Raw genomic sequence first — 18,114 nt, forward strand, 5'->3', positions numbered from 1 at the left:
TGCGGGGCAGCGCTCTACCCCGGGGCGCCGGTCGCTCTCCCGGGCATCGGCCCTCCCGCCTCGGGCTGCCGCGGCGGGGCTCGGGGGGGTGCCCGCGGCTGCAGTACCGCGCCTCGCCGCGCACCGGCAACAGCCCCCCGCAGCGGGGGCCGCCCCGGGGGGGCGGGAGGGGGGGGGGGGGAGCAGAGCGGCGGGACGGGGCGGGGCGGGGCGCGGGGGCGGGCGGCGGCGGGGCGCTGCGCGGCGCGGCGGGCGGCGCGGGGCGCGGCGGGCGGCGGGGCGGCGCGCGCCCGCCGGTGCCGCGCGGGGCGCTGATGCCGCGCGGGGCCGGTCGCGCCGCGGGGCGGCGGGGCGCGCGGGGCGGGCGGCGGGGCGCGCGGCCATGGGGCGCGGGATGCGGCTGGCACCGCCGCTGCCGCCGCTGCCGCCGCTGCCGGTGCCGCTGCTGCTGCCGGTGCTGCTGGTGCTGCTGGTGCTGGGCGCCGCCGCCGCCGCCGCAGGTGGGTCGCGCCCGCCCGGCGCTCGGCGCTCGCCGTCCTCCGCAGGCGTACGAGGTAGATACGGGGCCGGCTGCGCGTCCGGACGCGGGTGTGTGCGTACCCGTGTGCCCGCGGGCGGGTGTGTGTGCGCGGGCGCGCGCGTGCATAGGGCATCCCCTGCGCGTGTGCGCGCTGCGCACAGGCGGCTGCGGCTGTGCATGCGCGTATATGTCTGCGCCCACTTACGCACGTACATACGCGTGTATGTGGGTACGTGCTGTGCACGCGGGTGTGCGTACGCGCCGCGCGTGTAGGCACGGGGTGTGCGCGGGAGGGCTGGAGCGCTGGTAGGGGCCGGGGCTCTCGCCGCAGACAAAGAGGGGTCCGGCCGCGCCGCCCTGCGCGGGGCCGCCTCTGCCCGCCGGCGCCCCGCCGGGGCCGGGCGGATGCCACGGGAGCGGGGTGCGGCGGCCGGACGCGGAGGAGAGAGGCTGCGGGATCCGCCGGCGCTTGCGGGCGGCGATGCCCCGAGCCGTCGGGGGGCGGGCAGGGCAGGCAAAGCGGGCAGCGCAGGCCAGGCGGGCGGCGTTTTCAAAGCCCCTTCCCGTAACATAAACACTCTGCGCTCAGATCTGCCCGCAGCGGGCTCCTGCCGCGCCGCACCAGAGACATTTGGGCATAAACAGTTTGCATAACGCTTCCTCGGCCGGTCGCAAGCCGAGTGCCAATTTTCTTCTTTAAAAAGAAGTAAAAGCCCCGATGGGAAACAAACATTTAATCAGGCACAAGATATAAATGAAACATCACAAGGCGAGTGTTGCTAAAATGCTTAAGCAGGAAGCATATGATTTTCCATGGATGTTTTACAGGTGAGTCATGGTATTCGCTGCATGCTCTTACTCATTACTGAAGATCCCAGCCCGGTGGCATGTACAGTACATAGAATGGGAGTATTTCGTTGGGCAGATGCATTAAATGCAAGAATGCAAAAGCACGTTTTCCAGGGCTGTGGCAGAGCAGTCATGAGCTTGTGGCTGAGAGCGTGGAAATCTTTATGCTGTCGTTTGTCCTTTTACTGAATCCTTGTGGCAGCCAGCATTACACTAGAAAGCTGTCACTTTTCATAGCATGCAGTGCTCTGCATCTGTCATGCAACTCTTTCCAATTCAAGTGAAAACAAACACCCTTTCAAAGGGGGTTTCCTCTCCCCCCTTCGCACCCCTGGGATGGGAAATGGGGTATGTGTGCCAGCAGCATTTCTCACATCCTACTGAAGCCAAAGTCCCTGGCCTCACATCTGGCTCCAGGTGAGGAAAGGACCCTCCATGCCTGGCCCAAAGACAAATGCAGTCAGTGACCGTCTGGGACTGGGACTGGAGCATACTAGGAGCTGGGAGCAACTGAATACACTCAGCTCCCAGGGTCTTGCACGGGAATTTGGTAGCCAGCCCCTCCTGGGTGGGCTCAGGCAGAGCCTTGCCCCTGCCCCCGTGACAGCTATGCAGAGCCCTGCCATCACCACCACAGTCACCAGTCACCGGGAAACCTCCCCCTGACCAGGTCCTCCTCCACTACCTCCCCGGGGACAGTAATCGGTGGTGCGCAAAAAAACAAAAGGACTTGATGAACACAAACAGTAATTTCAACCTGGCTCAGGGTGCTGACTGAGCCCTGCTCTTTTTACCTCTTCCTGAATCTGCTTTGAAATCCTGTAACTGAGGGAACCACACTAAATGTTCATCTATTTGTTTAGTGGCTGACTGCGCTGTGTTACACGTAGCCAAAGAATCCAGGAAAGCAGCCAAAGACATAAATTAGGCCAACTTGTGGCAAGCCTAACTGATAATATGATAATAGCAGTTACTTACCTACCCCTCAGGAGAGCTGTGTAGGTTAATGTTTATACAATGCTTTGAAAAGGATGTTCAGGAGACATAAGTGATACTACATTAATTTTACAGTGATATTTGTTTACTTTTCTAGAGTAAACATGTTCTGCAGTTAGTATAGATCATCTCAGACAGAGTTTTACCAGGTGCCTTGAGGAAGCTACTTGACTGAACATTTCTTTTCACTAAAAATTTTCCAAGACTGCTTACCCCGTGAAATCCAGAGACTACATTCAGAAGTGCTTTGTAAGGGGTGCATAACAAGCAGTCGTCCACATCTGTTCTGAATAATTGGTACAGAATACTTGCATACACCTTTGAAGGTAGAAATTATTTCTTTCCAGGGCGTTTCTTGAGGAGCAGAAGGAGTGGGGAACATTGTCAGGTTCTGAAGGCTCAGCCGCTGCTAGTGTGTAATATAGCTTAATTGCAACTACGATATTGTAGACAAAAGCTGAAAAAAACCCAAATAAAGGATTTGTTGGATGCTAAGCTGAAACAAGCTTTGGACATTACAAAAATGCCAAGAATAAGCCCTATTGGTGCACAAAGCTGACTATGTATGACTGGCCTGGTGATAAAGATGTTTTGGCCTTCTCCCATCCAAGTCATCAGAGCCTTTTTTTTTTTATTTTAAACAGATATGGTTCATCAGATACAGCCTTGACCTACTGTTACATTTATTAATAAAGTGGTGGAGAGCCCCTAATCAAACATTCCTGCAGCAGGAGGGTTACATTGCAGATGGTTTCACACCAAACCCCATGGTGATTTTATTTTTCTTTGACACTTTAACTGTGGATTTTTAAATCGACAAGGCTTCCAGAGAAACTTGAACAAAAACCACAGAGCCTCAGCTGCGAGGCAGCTTGCCAGCATCATTTCAACCAAGTGGTTTTGTTTTTTTTTTTCCCCCTTTACACACACCAGTGACAGCCTTCCCAAAATTAAGCATTGCATCGATTGAACCCTGACCTCAGCAGTAGTTTGGGACTGTGGGGAGATCTGGGGTATGGATGGTGGGACGGGAAAGGGGTTGAAGATTTGAGGTCACTGGTGACAGGAGATATTCCTACCAGCTCTCATACCCCTGGCACCCAATCTACCACACGGTGATCTGGGGTGCAGTGATGCTGTCCCCCGTGGCCATCTAGCCTCCTGCCAACATGCTACCTTGGCTGCCCCATGTCGCCGGCAGCCCATCTTTCTTGTGCTTTTCTCCCCTTCCTCAGGACCACCTGAATCCCCTTGGAGGCCTCGGGGCAGGGGTGGCATGGCCACTGTCACTGCCCCCGAAGCCTCAGCCCTCTCTGGGTCCCTCAGGGCAGGAGGGTGAGGTGGAACCATCTGTCTGCCTGCCTGCTGCCTGTTCTGCTCTACAACTCTTGGTAGGGATTTTCCCAAGTGCAGGGAAGCCCTGAGGGGTTTTTGGTGTGTTTTGCTCTTACAGAGCACACTGAGCTCCGTGGAGAGGAGCGCTGAGCAGCATGCCGTGCTCTCCCTCGGCCCCTCCTGGGCTTGGCGGGCATCAGCAGCACACGGTCTCGGCAGGGTCAGTGTCCCCAAAAAGCGTGTGCGAGCCATATCTGCTTCCGACCGAGTGGGGTGCACCCACCTCGGGAGCCGGCTTCATCTCCCCGCTCTCTGCCTTGCAGGTCTGGGCAGTGTGGTGGGAGCGGGCAGCCCCTGTGAAAAGGCCTGCAACCCTCGGATGGGCAACCTGGCGCACGGGCGGGTGCTGCGGACGGAGACGGCCTGTGGGCGCCACGTCACCGAGTCCTTCTGTGCCTACACCGAGGACGCCCAACACCACTGCAAGCGCCCTGCCTGCGGCCAGTGCAGTGCAGCCCACGCGGGGCTGGCCCATCCCCCTGCCGCAATGGCCGACTCACCCTTCCGCCTGCCCCGAACCTGGTGGCAGGCGGCCCAGGATGCCCCCCACGAGACCATCCAGCTGGACCTGGAAGCCGCCTTCTACTTCACCCACTTGATTTTGGTCTTCAAGTCACCCAGGCCAGCTGCCATGGTGCTGGAGCGCTCCCAGGACTTCGGCGAGACATGGAAGCCTTACAAATACTTTGCTGCTAACTGCTCAGCCACCTTTGGGCTGGAGGATGATGTGAGGCAGAGAGGAGCCATTTGCACTTCCAGATATTCAAGTCCCTTCCCCTGCACTGGAGGAGAGGTAGGTCTGCCGGAGTCGAGAAGAGAAAGCCCTCACTTCAGCCCCTTTTCTCTCTGCAATCTCTGCTCCAGTGTTTATGCTTCTTATTTTGCTGCACTGGCATCCCTTGTCATCACATTTATATCACAAGGTGAATTAACACAATTAATTCCTAGGTGATGTAGGCACCACCCTGCCCCTTGCTTTGCTGAGCTACTAATCCCCCTCTTTTCCAAAACCACCTCTCCCGTCACCCAGTGAAACACCCCTGCACAACTGCAAATGCAGCAAATGCTGCCAGTTCCTCAGGAAAACCAAAGGGAACAACGCTCTTGGCGATCTTCTCCAGATCTGGCAGTCGTGTGATTTTGGGGTGATGCAAATCAGTCCAACAGACCGAAATGCAACTACATTAAAATTAATGGTCACTAAATTCACTTTTAATAGGGACCACCTTCACTGAGAAGTAGTGTGTAGCCATTCAGAACAGCTACACTGAAGTACCATTCCCATAAGCCACATTAACCAGGCAATTAAGAAACCTTATACCGCATCTTTTTTTTCCTCTGTGCACACTTATTCTAATGTGAAATGCGCATGAAAATATTTAAGAAAAACATCACATTTGCTAAGAGGAAAAATATATGTGAACAATAGATGTGAAAAAGATTCTTTTCAGTATCAGAAACAGCAGATAATAAATCATGCACTTGGAGGTGCTACCAATAATACTCTTCCCTTAGGTGCCTAAACCTGTCTCACTGCACTGGAGACCCTCCGCTGGGAGTCACGGCTGCAGGGCTGCCTCCAAGGGTCCCCACCCATGAGGATGTGTCCCCAGTGGCCAGCTCTGGACTTTAATGGCTGCTCCCTCTAGTGGCCTAATTTAATGAGCTTGTCTGAAAGTTTAATCAAAATTCCCCCTTGACCTAACACAGAGAAAGGAGCAAATCTGTTTAGTGAATCAAGATGGTCAGTTATACCATTGTAGTTTCTGCTGAGAACTGGCTTTGAGGTGAAAGCCTGGTCTTTGGAGACCAGCATTCATGTCTGAGAAGAATCACCTGTTCAGGCCCCTTTGCAGTCATGTGGGGTCACCTCTAGCCATGCTCTGTCTAGGAAGCCACTCTGCAGAAATACCGAGAGCTGTTTGTTCACCAAAGCGCATCTCTTAGCTGTGTTTTGGGAGGCAGCCCGTGTCCTGCTCTAGGGGCAGCTACTCCGTGCTCTTGTCATCTCAGAAGCAAGGATCTCCTGACCTGCCAAACAGACCCAGGATGGTTATTTCCTTAGCCCAGCTCAGATGGCTGGTGACAGAAACTGCTACCTTCCTCTCTTCTCCTACCTTCCTTTGCTCATGCCCTGAAAAAGCTGTCTGAACTTCCTTTCACAGTGAAATATGTAAAGGGGCTTTTAAGAAAGGTGGAAAAATACATTTCACCAGGGCCTGTTCTGACAGGACAAGGGGCAATGGTTTTAAACTGAAATTGATTTAGATTGGGTATAAGGAAGACATATTTTACAGTGCAGGTGGTGAGACACTGGAACAGGTTGCCCAGAGAAGTTGTGGATGCCCCCTCCCTGGAAATGTTCAAGGCCAGGTTGGACGGGGCTTTGAGCAACCTGGTCTAGTGGAAGGTGTCCCTGCTCATGGCAGGGGGATCGGAACGAGGTGATCTTTGAAGGTCTCTTTCAACCCAGACCATTCTGTGGTTCTGAATCAGGGCTAACTACAAAGTGGGACTTACAAAAGAAAGGACGGATGTACCCCACTGGGAATTTTCCAGGCCCTCAGCACTTCTGCCAGCCTCTCTCTGTGTCCCACTACCTGAATCATAAAGCTATGCGAGCGTGTGATACAGGGTATGGACTGAAATCTATAGCTCTCAGGCCAGCTAGCAGGACATGTCTGAGGTACTCTGACTTGTGCGCTCCTTTGCCAGGGATCGTTCTCGAGGATGAGAAACACAGGCTGTCATTTGGGGAAGTATCTGCCCCGTTCATGCTGGGTCCCACGTAGGTAGCACCCCAGTGCAGTTTTCGCTGTGGTCATGCCAGTGATGCACCAGGATGGGGGCTGTGCCTGGCGAGAACCTGTGCAAATTCCAACCTTGGGCCAGCTCCTCTGCAGGTTGGTGCAATGCATGGGGACAGTAGGATCAAGGTCTTGTAGAAACCAATGCCCATCTCAAGAAGAAGAGGAATGTGGTGGTGTTTGATGCATCTGCAGTAGCATGCTGCAGAAACAGGCTGTTTACTGAGCTTGCTCCTGTGGGATCTCTTCTTTTGGCATTGCTTCAGTCTGTGTTGTTGCAAAGAAGCTGTAAAAGTCAAGATCATCTAATTATTCCAGGTTTTAAACAAATGTTGAGTCCAAGGTACTGGAGCTTATAAGATGTTATTTATATGGCAAACTTCAGTTCCCTGAACTTAAACACCACTTTTTACCTGCAAAGTAATAACAGCGGCTCTCTGGTGACCAGATGGCAAGTCTGCATGCTTAGCAAATATCACATTTAATTTATTACAAGTGTGCTACATTCCAGCAATTACTTGTAACTGCCAATAGCAGCATGTATCTCACCTAAAGAAACAGAGTTTTGTATTCCATTTGGAGTTATGTTGTGCTTTACTCCACTTCTGGTAGCACCTAATTTCAGACATATGGAAACAGTAATTTCACTTGAAACAGTGGTTTTAAACATGCAGTCATCTGAAATGTTCAAGTCTGAAGGGTGTTATTTAATTGGAGCTCAGTTGCGGTAGTTTTCTTTAAAGCACAAACATAAATTCTGTGAGTGCTACTGGATTTCTTTTTTAACTTTTTAGAGATTTTTAATGGCAATGTAATGACTGTAACTGTAACAAACTGTGTATCAATCACACCGTCTGTATATCACTTTCTTCCACTTCAAACATTTTAAGGCCGCATGTGCATTTCCAGACACAGTCAGGGCTTGCAGGACTTTGTGTGACGGTGGAGTCTCTGCAGGCTGCTGGCAGCGCGGTCACTCTGCCGCCCATCCTCTTGGATAAGCAATTTGCCTCAGACGAGGCCTCAAGAGATGGCAGCTCACACCAAATGGCATCAGAGCTTGTCACAGACCTGTGGCTGTTTGGGTTGGTGGTTTCTGGCTTTAGCCCTCTGCAAAGAGCAGGTGGTGCTGATCCACCTGCATTTCAGCTGATCGTTACAGTGCCTGCAAGCCCTGTTTCAAGGCAGCAGCATACAGAAGCTCATACTACTCAGGAGTTTATGGCCTCTTTTAAATAAAACACCTGTTTTAATTTGGAACAAGGGTGTATTTCCTTCAGTTTTTATTGAAAAGAAAGATCAATCTTTTTGCATTTCTTCTGCCCTCATCATCATGAGTCATTCCTTAGATGCTTAGTTCAACTCTTGTGACAAAAATACTACCTCATCGCAACTTGCCATGATGTTGATCTTGAGGAGATTTATAATAGCGCAGAAAGCAAGCTGCCAAGACTCTAGGTTCATTTCAAAGATCCAGAGCTCAGAGCTGCTGGAGAAATGAGAGATGCTGAAATGGCTCTGGAAAACGCCTTTCTTCTTTCTTCTGTAGTAGGGCAGCTCTGGGCTTCCTTTTGGGGTGGTGGTACTGGAGTGGTGGAGAGCACTGGGAGACCAGTCTGTGCTCAGAGGGTGGCACCATGCTGCAGTCACCCAAGCGATGGGAGCCAGAACAGGTAATGTCACATGCCATGTGTGACACTTGGCAGGTCAACTGATGGGTAGAGTCACCTCAGCAAGGCTACGTCTCTGCTCTTCTTTGCTACCAGTCCCTGATGCTGCAAAAACACCAGGTATGGTTATCCTCTGCTTTGGATGCATGAGCCCTCTACTCTGAAGCAGGCATGAGCTGGAGGATCAACAGCCCAATGGTGGGATTAGGAAGGAAAGGACAGAACTAGACAAAGCTGTATAAGAAAGAGGTTGAAGGCTGCATGATGTGGTAGTGATGCCAAGAACACTGCACTGATGCCTGGGTTTGGTCTTAAAGGCTTTCTCGGTGGAAGTAAGCATGACTTCACAGGTCAGCATGTGCTCAGAGAATTTGCCCAGCTAAGCCCCATGCCGGAGCAGCCTGGCTACAGTCTGGCCTCATGCAAAAAAGAACCCCCCTTTCAGCAGCCAGGAAAGCAATTACTTATCTGCAAGGATCCAAGAGCCAATCAAAACAACTGAGCCCTTTCTCGGTAGGGAACAGAGGAAAAGAGGCAAGTGGTGGATACCCACCTCCTGCCCTGGCACCCGCAGGCACTCACTGCATCCTGTGTAGAAATCCACCAGCAGGCTGGCACTGCTTTCAGGATCCTAGGGCCAGGCTGTCCCCATTGTGGGGCCTGTCCAGTACAGGTGAAGGAGAAGTGGGAAGGAGGTGGAAGCCTCAGTACAACCAACCCCAGTTTCCAGCGAGCTTCAAGCATCTGCCAATTTGAGGGGTTGGATTTGCAACACTGTGAAGGGGACAAGAAGCTTCTTCCCTGTCAGGGAATAATTTCAGGTCAGCTGCAGGCAGAAGGGTCACAAAAGTCTTTCCACATTCATAATTTAGTGAATTAATGGTTTCACAGCAGCAGTTTGTTTAGCATAGGCAGAAACCTATAAATGCTGACCTCATATCATCAGTGTTTTAAGAGAAAGGCTAAGGCCAAGTTTTAGCCTGGATCATACAAATGTGCTACAAATCCAGATTATTTCCACTTTTTTCCAGGGTGTAACCCTTCAGCCACATTATTGCAAGGGAAATCAGAACTGGATTCACCAGCCAAATATAATTCAATCTAAGTAAGCAAGATGCAGAAATAAACTCTTTCAGCTTCATGCTCAGACAGGAATGCCGATTTTATTAGTATGCACAAAAGGCTATCTTCCCTCCCGTAATTCAGATATAATAATATTTCTTCTTTTATACTCTAATCTTAAAATTGTCCTCAGCTGGAGATCCCTGTTAAGGGCTCATCAACATGGGGCCCTTAGCAGATGTTAATTCTTTAACTGTAAGCAAGAGTGACTGTCCACTCTGCAATGCCATTATCTCATTCACTTTACATTCCCATCTGTGGTCAATTCAGATTAGCTCGCCTGAGTGTCAAGCTCCAGGATAAAAGGACTTACTGAAGCAGAGTCTCCTTGATTTTAGTAAATTACTAACTTATTTGAGTATTCATCTATTCAGAATACTGCTAATAAATCACTTGGACACCTCAGCTATTGTTGCTGCTTGCTATTAATAGGAGAGGCATATTTGCAGCTTGACTGTATTCCAGCAACAAATTCTAACGTGCTTTTAACTTTTGAAACATCACATACCACTGTTTTACTGTGAGGTGTGTGTCTTACTGAGCATTTTATTGATTTCATATGTCTTCTCTAGCAGAAGAACCTTCAAATGGTTTGCCTTGCATGGTTACTGCATGCAGCCTGCCTCTGTTCCTTAAGGATTTGGACACCAGTCCTACTGGTTGTACCTGAAATGAGCTGTGTAGAGGAGAAGTAAGTTGTGTCCTGCTACTCACAAGTTTGGTCCCGATAAACAGTGAGGAATTGTAACACTTGCTGACATAAACAGGAGTTGAAGATGCTCAGTGATTTTTATCTTCAAGCCCTAATTTTGGGTTGTAGAAACACTCTGTTGCAGCCTAGAAGATTTTGCCCACTTTTTGCCTGTCTTTTAGGCCTCAATAATCTTAGTCTTTAAGCTTATCATTGCTGTCCTTAACTGAAGCTACATCTTCATTGCTCCGAGATCCTCAAAAGACCTTGTGGGTTTGAGTTCAGTCACTTGCAGGACTTGGCATTCCACTAAGAACCTGGGAAAATATGTAAGAAAAACCTCAAAACAGCCTCGGACATGAGCCCATTAGAGAGCTGCAAGTGGCTTTTTTAATTGTCCTCTGCCACTGATGTCTGCACAGAGAGAAAACAAAAGCCCAAACTGACAAGAAGGAAAGAAAGATTCTGGCTGGTGTTCAGCAGTGCTCAGGACATGTGAGGACATGGCTAGGGAAGTATGTCTTCAAGTCCCATCTTAACACTTTGTAGAAGTGCATTTTGTAGAACAAAAACCTCTTTAACAGTATCTTCCTGATCATTCTGTCTTTGGGAAAACGCAAACTGTCAGGCTCTGTACAGAAATGCCACATGCAAGGGAGGGTCTGTTCAGCTAGGGGACAGGGGTGATGGAGGTGATGGCCAGGTCCAGACCAGCTCTTTGCATTGTATCAGTGAATTTAGCAAGAAAGGGGGGGGGGAATTATTTCATAAGCACAAAAATAATTATTTCTAGGGGAATAGTTAATGAGACGAAGTAAACGGAGTCAGGCTGGTGTCAATGAAATTATGTAGAGATATAGAAATCCCAGGCTGTGGCAGCTGGCATCCATCATGGGGTGGCTGGGGAGGGTTTATGAGAGCCAAGGGGGATGCGCGCCTGCCAGCCAGTGCGCACAGCGCTCACTGCTTGTGGCAGTGATGGCAGCAGTGGCACACCAGTGGACTGCCATCCCCCCACTGGCCACCTTGCTGACAGCTGTGGTGAGGTGCAGCTCTTGGCTTGGCCCCTGAGCTTTCCCTCCTGTCAGGGAAGCCCATCTTCCCAAGCCCTGAGTGGGGTTTCCACTCGTTTTAACATAGTGGGGTGGGGGGAGCTTCTCCCTTTAAATAATGGGGCAACAAAAAGAAGATTCAGGGGAAAAAGGGGAAACCTGAGCTGATTTTTTACCTGTACCTGGGAGGACAGCAGATGAGAGTTGTTCTGGGCACATGTGGAGATAAACCTTTGGTCTATGGAGAATTTTACCGTGAAAGATACTTTCCCTCTAGAGTTCAGTCACCATCAGGGCCGAGCAAGAGAACTGCTGTTTTCTGGGCACCGGCACCTGTTTTTTAAGTTTTCCATACTCCACGCTGGTGGAGTACCAGCGGTGATACTGCCAGATCTCTGGGCCTGGTTGTGACTAATCCCTCCCTCTCTACTGTGGGCAGTCCTGGAGGAGTGACGTGTCCCTTTGCTGGGCCTCCCAGGTGCTCAGCATCTCTGGAGGACTAGGGCAGGCGAGGAGCAAGATGCTTCTCCACCCTGCCTGGTGATCCTCCACATAATTTCCCCCATTACAGCTAGCCCACAGAAAGGCCTCATCGTCTCCTTTTCTCCCCGACTTTCCCAGTGCTTTTGGCACTTGGAGGTTAGCCCTCTGCTTGGCCAGCTCTTGAAATGCAGCTGCCTCTGGGATGGAGCATAGCCAGTGTTTAACTCTGCGTATCAACAGTCCCCCATTTAGAACAGCAAGTTTCTAACAACTGCGGATCAGGGCTTCTGGAGTGGCATCCAGTTGTGGCTAAAACAAATTATTCCTCAGAGGGAGCTGGACCAGTCTGTGAAAGGGGATATATTGTAGGCTGCCAACAACAGGAGGGAATCGGTCACAGGGCTCCAGGAGACCCTTTCCAAACTTCTTATGTAGGAAGTGAAGAGCACTGTACCCACAGGAAACAAGAGGAATTTGGGTAGGCAGAATTTAATTCTCTAAATTGGCATCTGGCCTTGTTAGTGGGACTATTGCTTCTCTTGAGAAAAGTGCCACGGCATTTTAGTGGTGCAGCCAGAGCCTCTCTTCAGGCACTGCACCCCACTGCTTCATTTCACAGTTCATTTCTGGCATGAAGGGAGGACTGGCTCACTTATTCAGCTCCCAGTTCACTGTCTGGAAAGTACGGCTGCCGTGTTTCTCTTTGGGATTCCTGGATACAACCAGTTACACAGGAAGTGTTTAACCTAAAGCAGTGAATTGACACATCTCAGAAGTTTGGGATCAAAAGCTCATGGGGACTTAATCTGATATTAATCTCCATGCACAATGGGTGTCAGTGTGAGATATCCAGTCTACCAGCATTCAAAATCCTACACAAATGGTGAAGTCCTCAAATCCTCCCTGGGCAACATTTCCAGGAAGAAAAGTTAATGTCCAAAAACAAACTTGCTAGACACAAATGCCATTCCTCTCTATCACTAGTCTCTCTGCAGTGTCCCTCATTGCTGTGGTCAAAATCTATAGTCATGGGTTGAAAGGGTGGTGCTGTTTCTCATGACCTTTTGATGGTGTGTATTTGCATATAATTCAGACAGGTGTTCTTTTTCCTAAAATTAAGTGTAGCTCATGGTAACTAGATGGTTTAAGCAGACAGCTCTATAAACACAAAGCCTTTTCACTATAGATAATTGAAAAGTATTCATGAAATCGGGTTACTCTTAGGCTGAAAGAAATCCCCTTGATCCTTAGTACTGTTGCAGTTACTGAAATGCTAACCTGCTGCCTTGCAGGCTTTTGCAGTGGTGTGTCGCACTCAGAAACTGTGAAAGGGGTTATTCTGCAGCTCTGGGGAGTGAGCCAGCTTTCCTTACAGCCCTGCCTATGAACAAGCAAATCCAGTTCTCTGTCTGGCTCTTTGGAGGTAGCTCCAGGTTTTCTTGGTCTTCCATATGCACAACAGGTACTGCCATCAGGTCAGGGCTGAGAACATAAATCTTTGTGGGGATAGGGAAAGGAGGGGAATTGCTGGAGGGAAGAGTATTTAAATACCATCTTTCTTGCTGATGGGTCAAAGGACTTCATATCATCAGCTGAAATGTGTTGGTTCATTTTCCTATGCAGGATAGCGCAGCCTGACTCTGAAGATGAGAAAAAAGCAGTAATTATTTTCCTAGATAGTGCATAGCTGATGATATTATGCATCTGGATGATGCTTTGTGAGCCAAGAAACAGTGTTTACATCTACTTGTTGAGTGAAAGTAGTGATTAGGCAAAATGAAGCCATTGTGGAATAAACTATCCATTCTTGGAGAAGCACTGTTAACTGGAGGTGAAGAAATCCAAATGCTTTGAGCAGTTTTGAACAGGAGAGATATTTTTCTGGTAAGAATATTAATTCTGCGATCATTGTCTGCATGAAGGCAGGATGACCTAGCGGTGTTTCATTTTCATCTAATGAAATTGTGAGGCAGAATGTTGAAGGAAAGCTGAGAAGATGGCTCTTGTCTGATTGATTATTGCCACAGATGTCAAGGATCCTGGAGAAACCCTGAGGCTCTTGCCTAGCTTTCCTTGTTCCTTTTCCAGCCCACCACCAGCCAGCTGCTTCATGTGAGTAGGAGTGCTTGCCCTATAGCTTCTTGCTTTTGAGAATGACAGAATGCCATGAATTTCCCAAAAGATAGAACTTGTCCTGGTATAAATTAATTTGCCAAGACTCCCGCAAGGGCTAATTATTTGAAATAGCTGGATTTTCCTCCTGAAGTCTTTGTAAGATTGTATAACTTCTGGATGGTGCGACAAGACACTGTGACAGGTTGACATTATAGATAGTCCCAATGAGCACACACTGTTGCATCATTATTATCATTTCTTCATTTACTCATTTCTACAAATGAGCCTTATTGCCTTAAAACTCACCTCTGTGAGCTTTCTGTAGTGCTTACCAAGTGAAACTACTACTTTTGACTTTTACATCTATTGAGAAGGAAAGCTTAATTGGCCTAATAAAATTTCCCAGCTAAGATTCTCAGAACAAGACAGCCAAGGCTAAAAGCAGTTGCTGCTTTTGGGTAGTCCCTATGGGAGAGGGCCTGGGCTGTAGGACAGGCTGGGCTGGCTATTGAGGGAGGCGTGGAGGAATGGGGCACAGGTATGCAGTGGCTGGGGGTGACAGAGGCGTACTGGGCAGCAGGTATAGCACTGAGCATCTCAGCTTCCTCTGCAGCTGTGTGTGGCTTGAGCAACAGCTGGAGCCTGTGGGCACAAGCAGATGTGCTAGGAGATGCTGGGCACACAGCTGGAAATCCCAGAGCTAGGAAGTGGGAGACAAGGGCTCCCATTCACCTTAGCTCCAGTGCCTAACCTTGGTTGCTTGCTGGGTTTGAGGGGAATTTTTCAGGAGGCAAAGGGATGAGGTCCTGGATGTGCTGGCAGAGCACCACCGCCTTAACTGACTACATTGTCAGAGCATTGTCCAGGCACTAAATAAACCAGATTGCTTCCAGTGGAGATGGAGATTCAGCAGGGCCCTGTAATACAGGCCAATTAGCCACATTTATTTAGTGCCTGCATACCAAGAGACACTGCAGACTCCTAGTGCAAACCTTGACTTTTTTGTTAAACACTTACCCAGACATCACATGCCCTTTTGAAAGGTGGTGCATGTCCTCTGTTGCTTTCGCTGTCTCTCTGTTTGGAGAAGACATCAAACCTTACATTCTTTTTATTCTTACTTTTTCCTGTGTTCCTGTAAAATACGTTGAAAGGAATAAAATCACCAGCAAATATCAAATAAAGCAGTACTGAATTTATGAAATGCCCATGAGCCAAACGGGTGAATCACTAATACAGATACATCATTATTCTAGAGTGCTTATGGATAGATTTTCATGCATCCAGGTTGGATGATTCAGGTAAAGTCCATAAATCTCTTTTGGAAAGAAACCACAGACCACTTCATGCAGTGTTACAACCTTGGTTTTCATTTACAACCAAATAAAAATGTAGTTATGTTTTTAGTATTTGTTTATTGCTTTTATTTCTTCTGTATTCCCATTTGTTGGCTTGTTCCCATGTATATACACTTCTTGAGTCTTCCATACATTTATTCCCTCTGTTTTTAATTTTCTGGTGTTGTCATTTTGTGAACCATCTTCTAATGCCTTCCAGGCTCAGGGAGAGAAACTCTGGCTGAGGCCAGGCTCCCAGTTGGAGGTTGGAGCATGGCACCTCTAGCCAGGTGTGGGCACCCAGGGAAGGGTCACATGCATGGGAACTGTGGGTCCCTGTCCATGGCCTCTGTAGGTGTGCCTATTTCTGAAGGTCTGTGAGGCAGAAGCTTTTTGTGGATCAAGCATGTCTCTTCAATGTTGTGGGCATTTGCATCCCAAAGGGCACCTTTTTATTGCTGTGAACACTTGTATCTTGGCAAAGGTCTGGGCCCTTACAGCTGTGGTGAGTGGAGGCTGCAGTGGTCCAAGATGCATCCATTAGTCGTTGAGAAGGCTTTGCTGGTGGCAAATCTTTCAGCAGTTTTGTTGACTTCCTCAGGCAACTTTGACTTCAGAGCCTGTTTTGTTGCTCTCAGCATCATTCATTAGCATTTTCCTTCCTACTGTGGAGATATATATAAAAAGATGTCCTTTCATTGCCTCTTGCGTGTAAACATACTAGGGTACTTCTTGCAAAAGGACTTTTATGTATTTATAAATTGAGGTCATTGTGGTGCAAGCGGTTACTTGAGTGCACCATGTTCATGGTTGCTGCTTTATTTATATACAGGGCTACATTACTGCATCTGTGGAATGGCAAGTAGCTAAGGCTTCTTGTACTGCTAAGACAAAAAACATGTGAAGTAATCAACAGAGCAGGAGTTACTCATGACAGCCCATAAGGGAATAGAAATGCTGTGGAAATTTATTAGAGGGTGTCTATGTAATTACGTGCCCAAACTGCAGACATCCAGAACGGTTTGGCTGAAGAGCAGAGTATTCTTACCCCATGGCATGCGCAAGGCACTGCAAAGCAGCTTCTCCACTCCTGCACCCCTGGGAGCAAAGTGGGCTCTCTCCTGCTGCTGCCAGGCATCCGACTGGGAGGATCAGGTGAACCCAACCCTCTCAAGGCATAGCAGCCACATTCCTCACTCAGGGATTGCAGTCTACAGTTCCTATTTGGCTGTGTAGGGAGACTTCTCCCCCACCAAAAAAAAAAAATCCCTGTGCAACTTTGAAATCACTCCTCTATTGATATTGCTTCATGCAAATGTTGCATTTATAGAACATGGAATCCAATAGCTTACATGTGACATGGAAGGAACATTACTCCAAATACTGTACATTTTGTTTTAAAGACAGAGGTGCTTTTTATTTGCCTCTTGGTTAGTCACATTTGCTGCTCAGATATAAAATATTGCTAGATACTTAGTTTTAAAAGGAAACTGAGATAAAGATTCAGTTTCTGGGGTTGTGTTTAAGAAGAATCCTAAATATCATAACATTTATAGTGAGCTAGCAGCACTGGAAATGGAAACATCTTTCTGATAGGATATATTATGGCATGTCTATCATAGAAGTGCCATGGGTTTTCAATTTGTTACTTCCTACTTGTTCTACAAAATAGAAAATTTGGATTAGTGGATGCACTAAAGAGCTGCTGGTGTAAAGATCCAGGCCTCCCACTCTTTGCTGTCATACATGCTGCTGACTACTGGAGGAAGTCACATTGTCTGCCCAACATTGTACCTCTGGGTTTTGACATATTGTCAGTGAGACACCTCCATGCAGACAGACGAGTGGGGACACTGTGGTGTGCTTTCTGGTGAGTCTCACTGCAGGCAAATGGCCAGGTTTTGCTGCCATTGCTCCTTTACCAAAGGGCTGGGTGCATTCCTCTGAATGTGGTGGAGATTTCTCCTGGTAGAGGCCATGCTCTGTCAAAACAGAAACGGCATCATCCATCTGAAAGTATGTTCTCCCTTACCTCATTGAGCTATTTATCTCCCTTGTGTAATGACAGCACAGCTCTCTTTGGCAGGACCCTTGGGCATGATTTCTTCCAGTGTTTTTGGGATAAGAAGACTAATGGACTTGATTGCTCTGCAGGCAGTGATTTCTCCGGGGGGTGGGAGGGAACTGCCATCCCCCCCGTTGTGTCTGTCAGAGGGACTGCCCCAACAGCTAGAAAGCTGACATGACATATGCCCATGTCAGCCAAGACCATGACTGTGGTGGCAGAGCCACTGGAGAGAGTTTCTGTCCCTGAGTTGAGCCAGGCATGCATGTTTTCTTTGTAGCTTTATCAGGATAAACCTGGAGGGCTACCAGAATCTGTTAGGAAGAGAAAATGATGGCTGTGGATTGGGCATATCACCACAAGTGTCCCAGGGTGGCTGGGGAGCACTGGCTCAACAAAGGCCATCAGAGGAGCCAGCAGCCCCCAGCTGGACAGTGGGACTGAAGTCCTGCCTGATGACATCAGGGAAATGATGGGCTTGTAAAATCCCATCGTCAGATACACGTGTATGTTGTCAGTGTGTACTTCTCAAATCCTGCCTACGTGCTTGCCCTGCACCATTAAAACTAAACAATATTTTGGTTGAGGAAGCCTCTGCAGTGGCTGGAGACTGCCAGCAGAACTGTATGTGTGAAAAACCGATCAGGTTTGGTGTGCAAACCATGGCCTGTTTGTAGATGTGATGCTGCAAACTGGGAACAGTCCTTTCAGTGAAATTTGCACAGAAAAGTCCAAAGACAGGTAAAAGCAGGAAATCTGGTACCCGTTCATGTGTGTATGTGGGGCTGGGGTGCTAGGCAGAACAAGGGGTGCAGACCCATAACAGCTGTATGAGGGTAGTGTGGCTCCAGTGATGTGCTGACTCCCGAGACGGGCTGGGATAAATCAATGAGGTTAATGACTGAACAGGGAAATCCTGCTGAGAAACACGCCCTTGACCTTATTAAACAGCCTCTGGGGGCTCAAGCTTAATCTGCTGGGGTAGAGCAGAGAACTGCTATTTGTATGGTGT

At 48.8% G+C, this 18,114-nt stretch overlaps 1 protein-coding gene across 3 annotated transcripts in view; it reads left to right on the plus strand.

The window, feature by feature from the left end:
• The first annotated feature begins 377 nt into the window (after positions 1-377).
• The window catches only part of NTN4 (netrin 4), a 48,680-nt gene continuing 30,943 nt past the window's right edge, over positions 378-18,114 (plus strand). Inside the window, exons 1-2 of one of the 3 annotated variants that reach the window (XM_074902710.1) lie at positions 378-554; positions 4,024-4,553. In XM_074902710.1, the coding sequence (XP_074758811.1) occupies positions 383-554; positions 4,024-4,553 (702 nt within the window). In that variant the 5' untranslated portion in view covers positions 378-382. Of the gene's footprint in view, positions 555-1,132; positions 1,349-4,023; positions 4,554-18,114 lie in introns of those variants that run through there. The other 2 variants (XM_074902711.1, XM_074902712.1) reach the window with 2 other exon arrangements.

This window comes from Athene noctua, chromosome 3 (assembly GCF_965140245.1).
Source record: "Athene noctua chromosome 3, bAthNoc1.hap1.1, whole genome shotgun sequence".
NCBI lineage: Eukaryota > Metazoa > Chordata > Aves > Strigiformes > Strigidae > Athene > Athene noctua.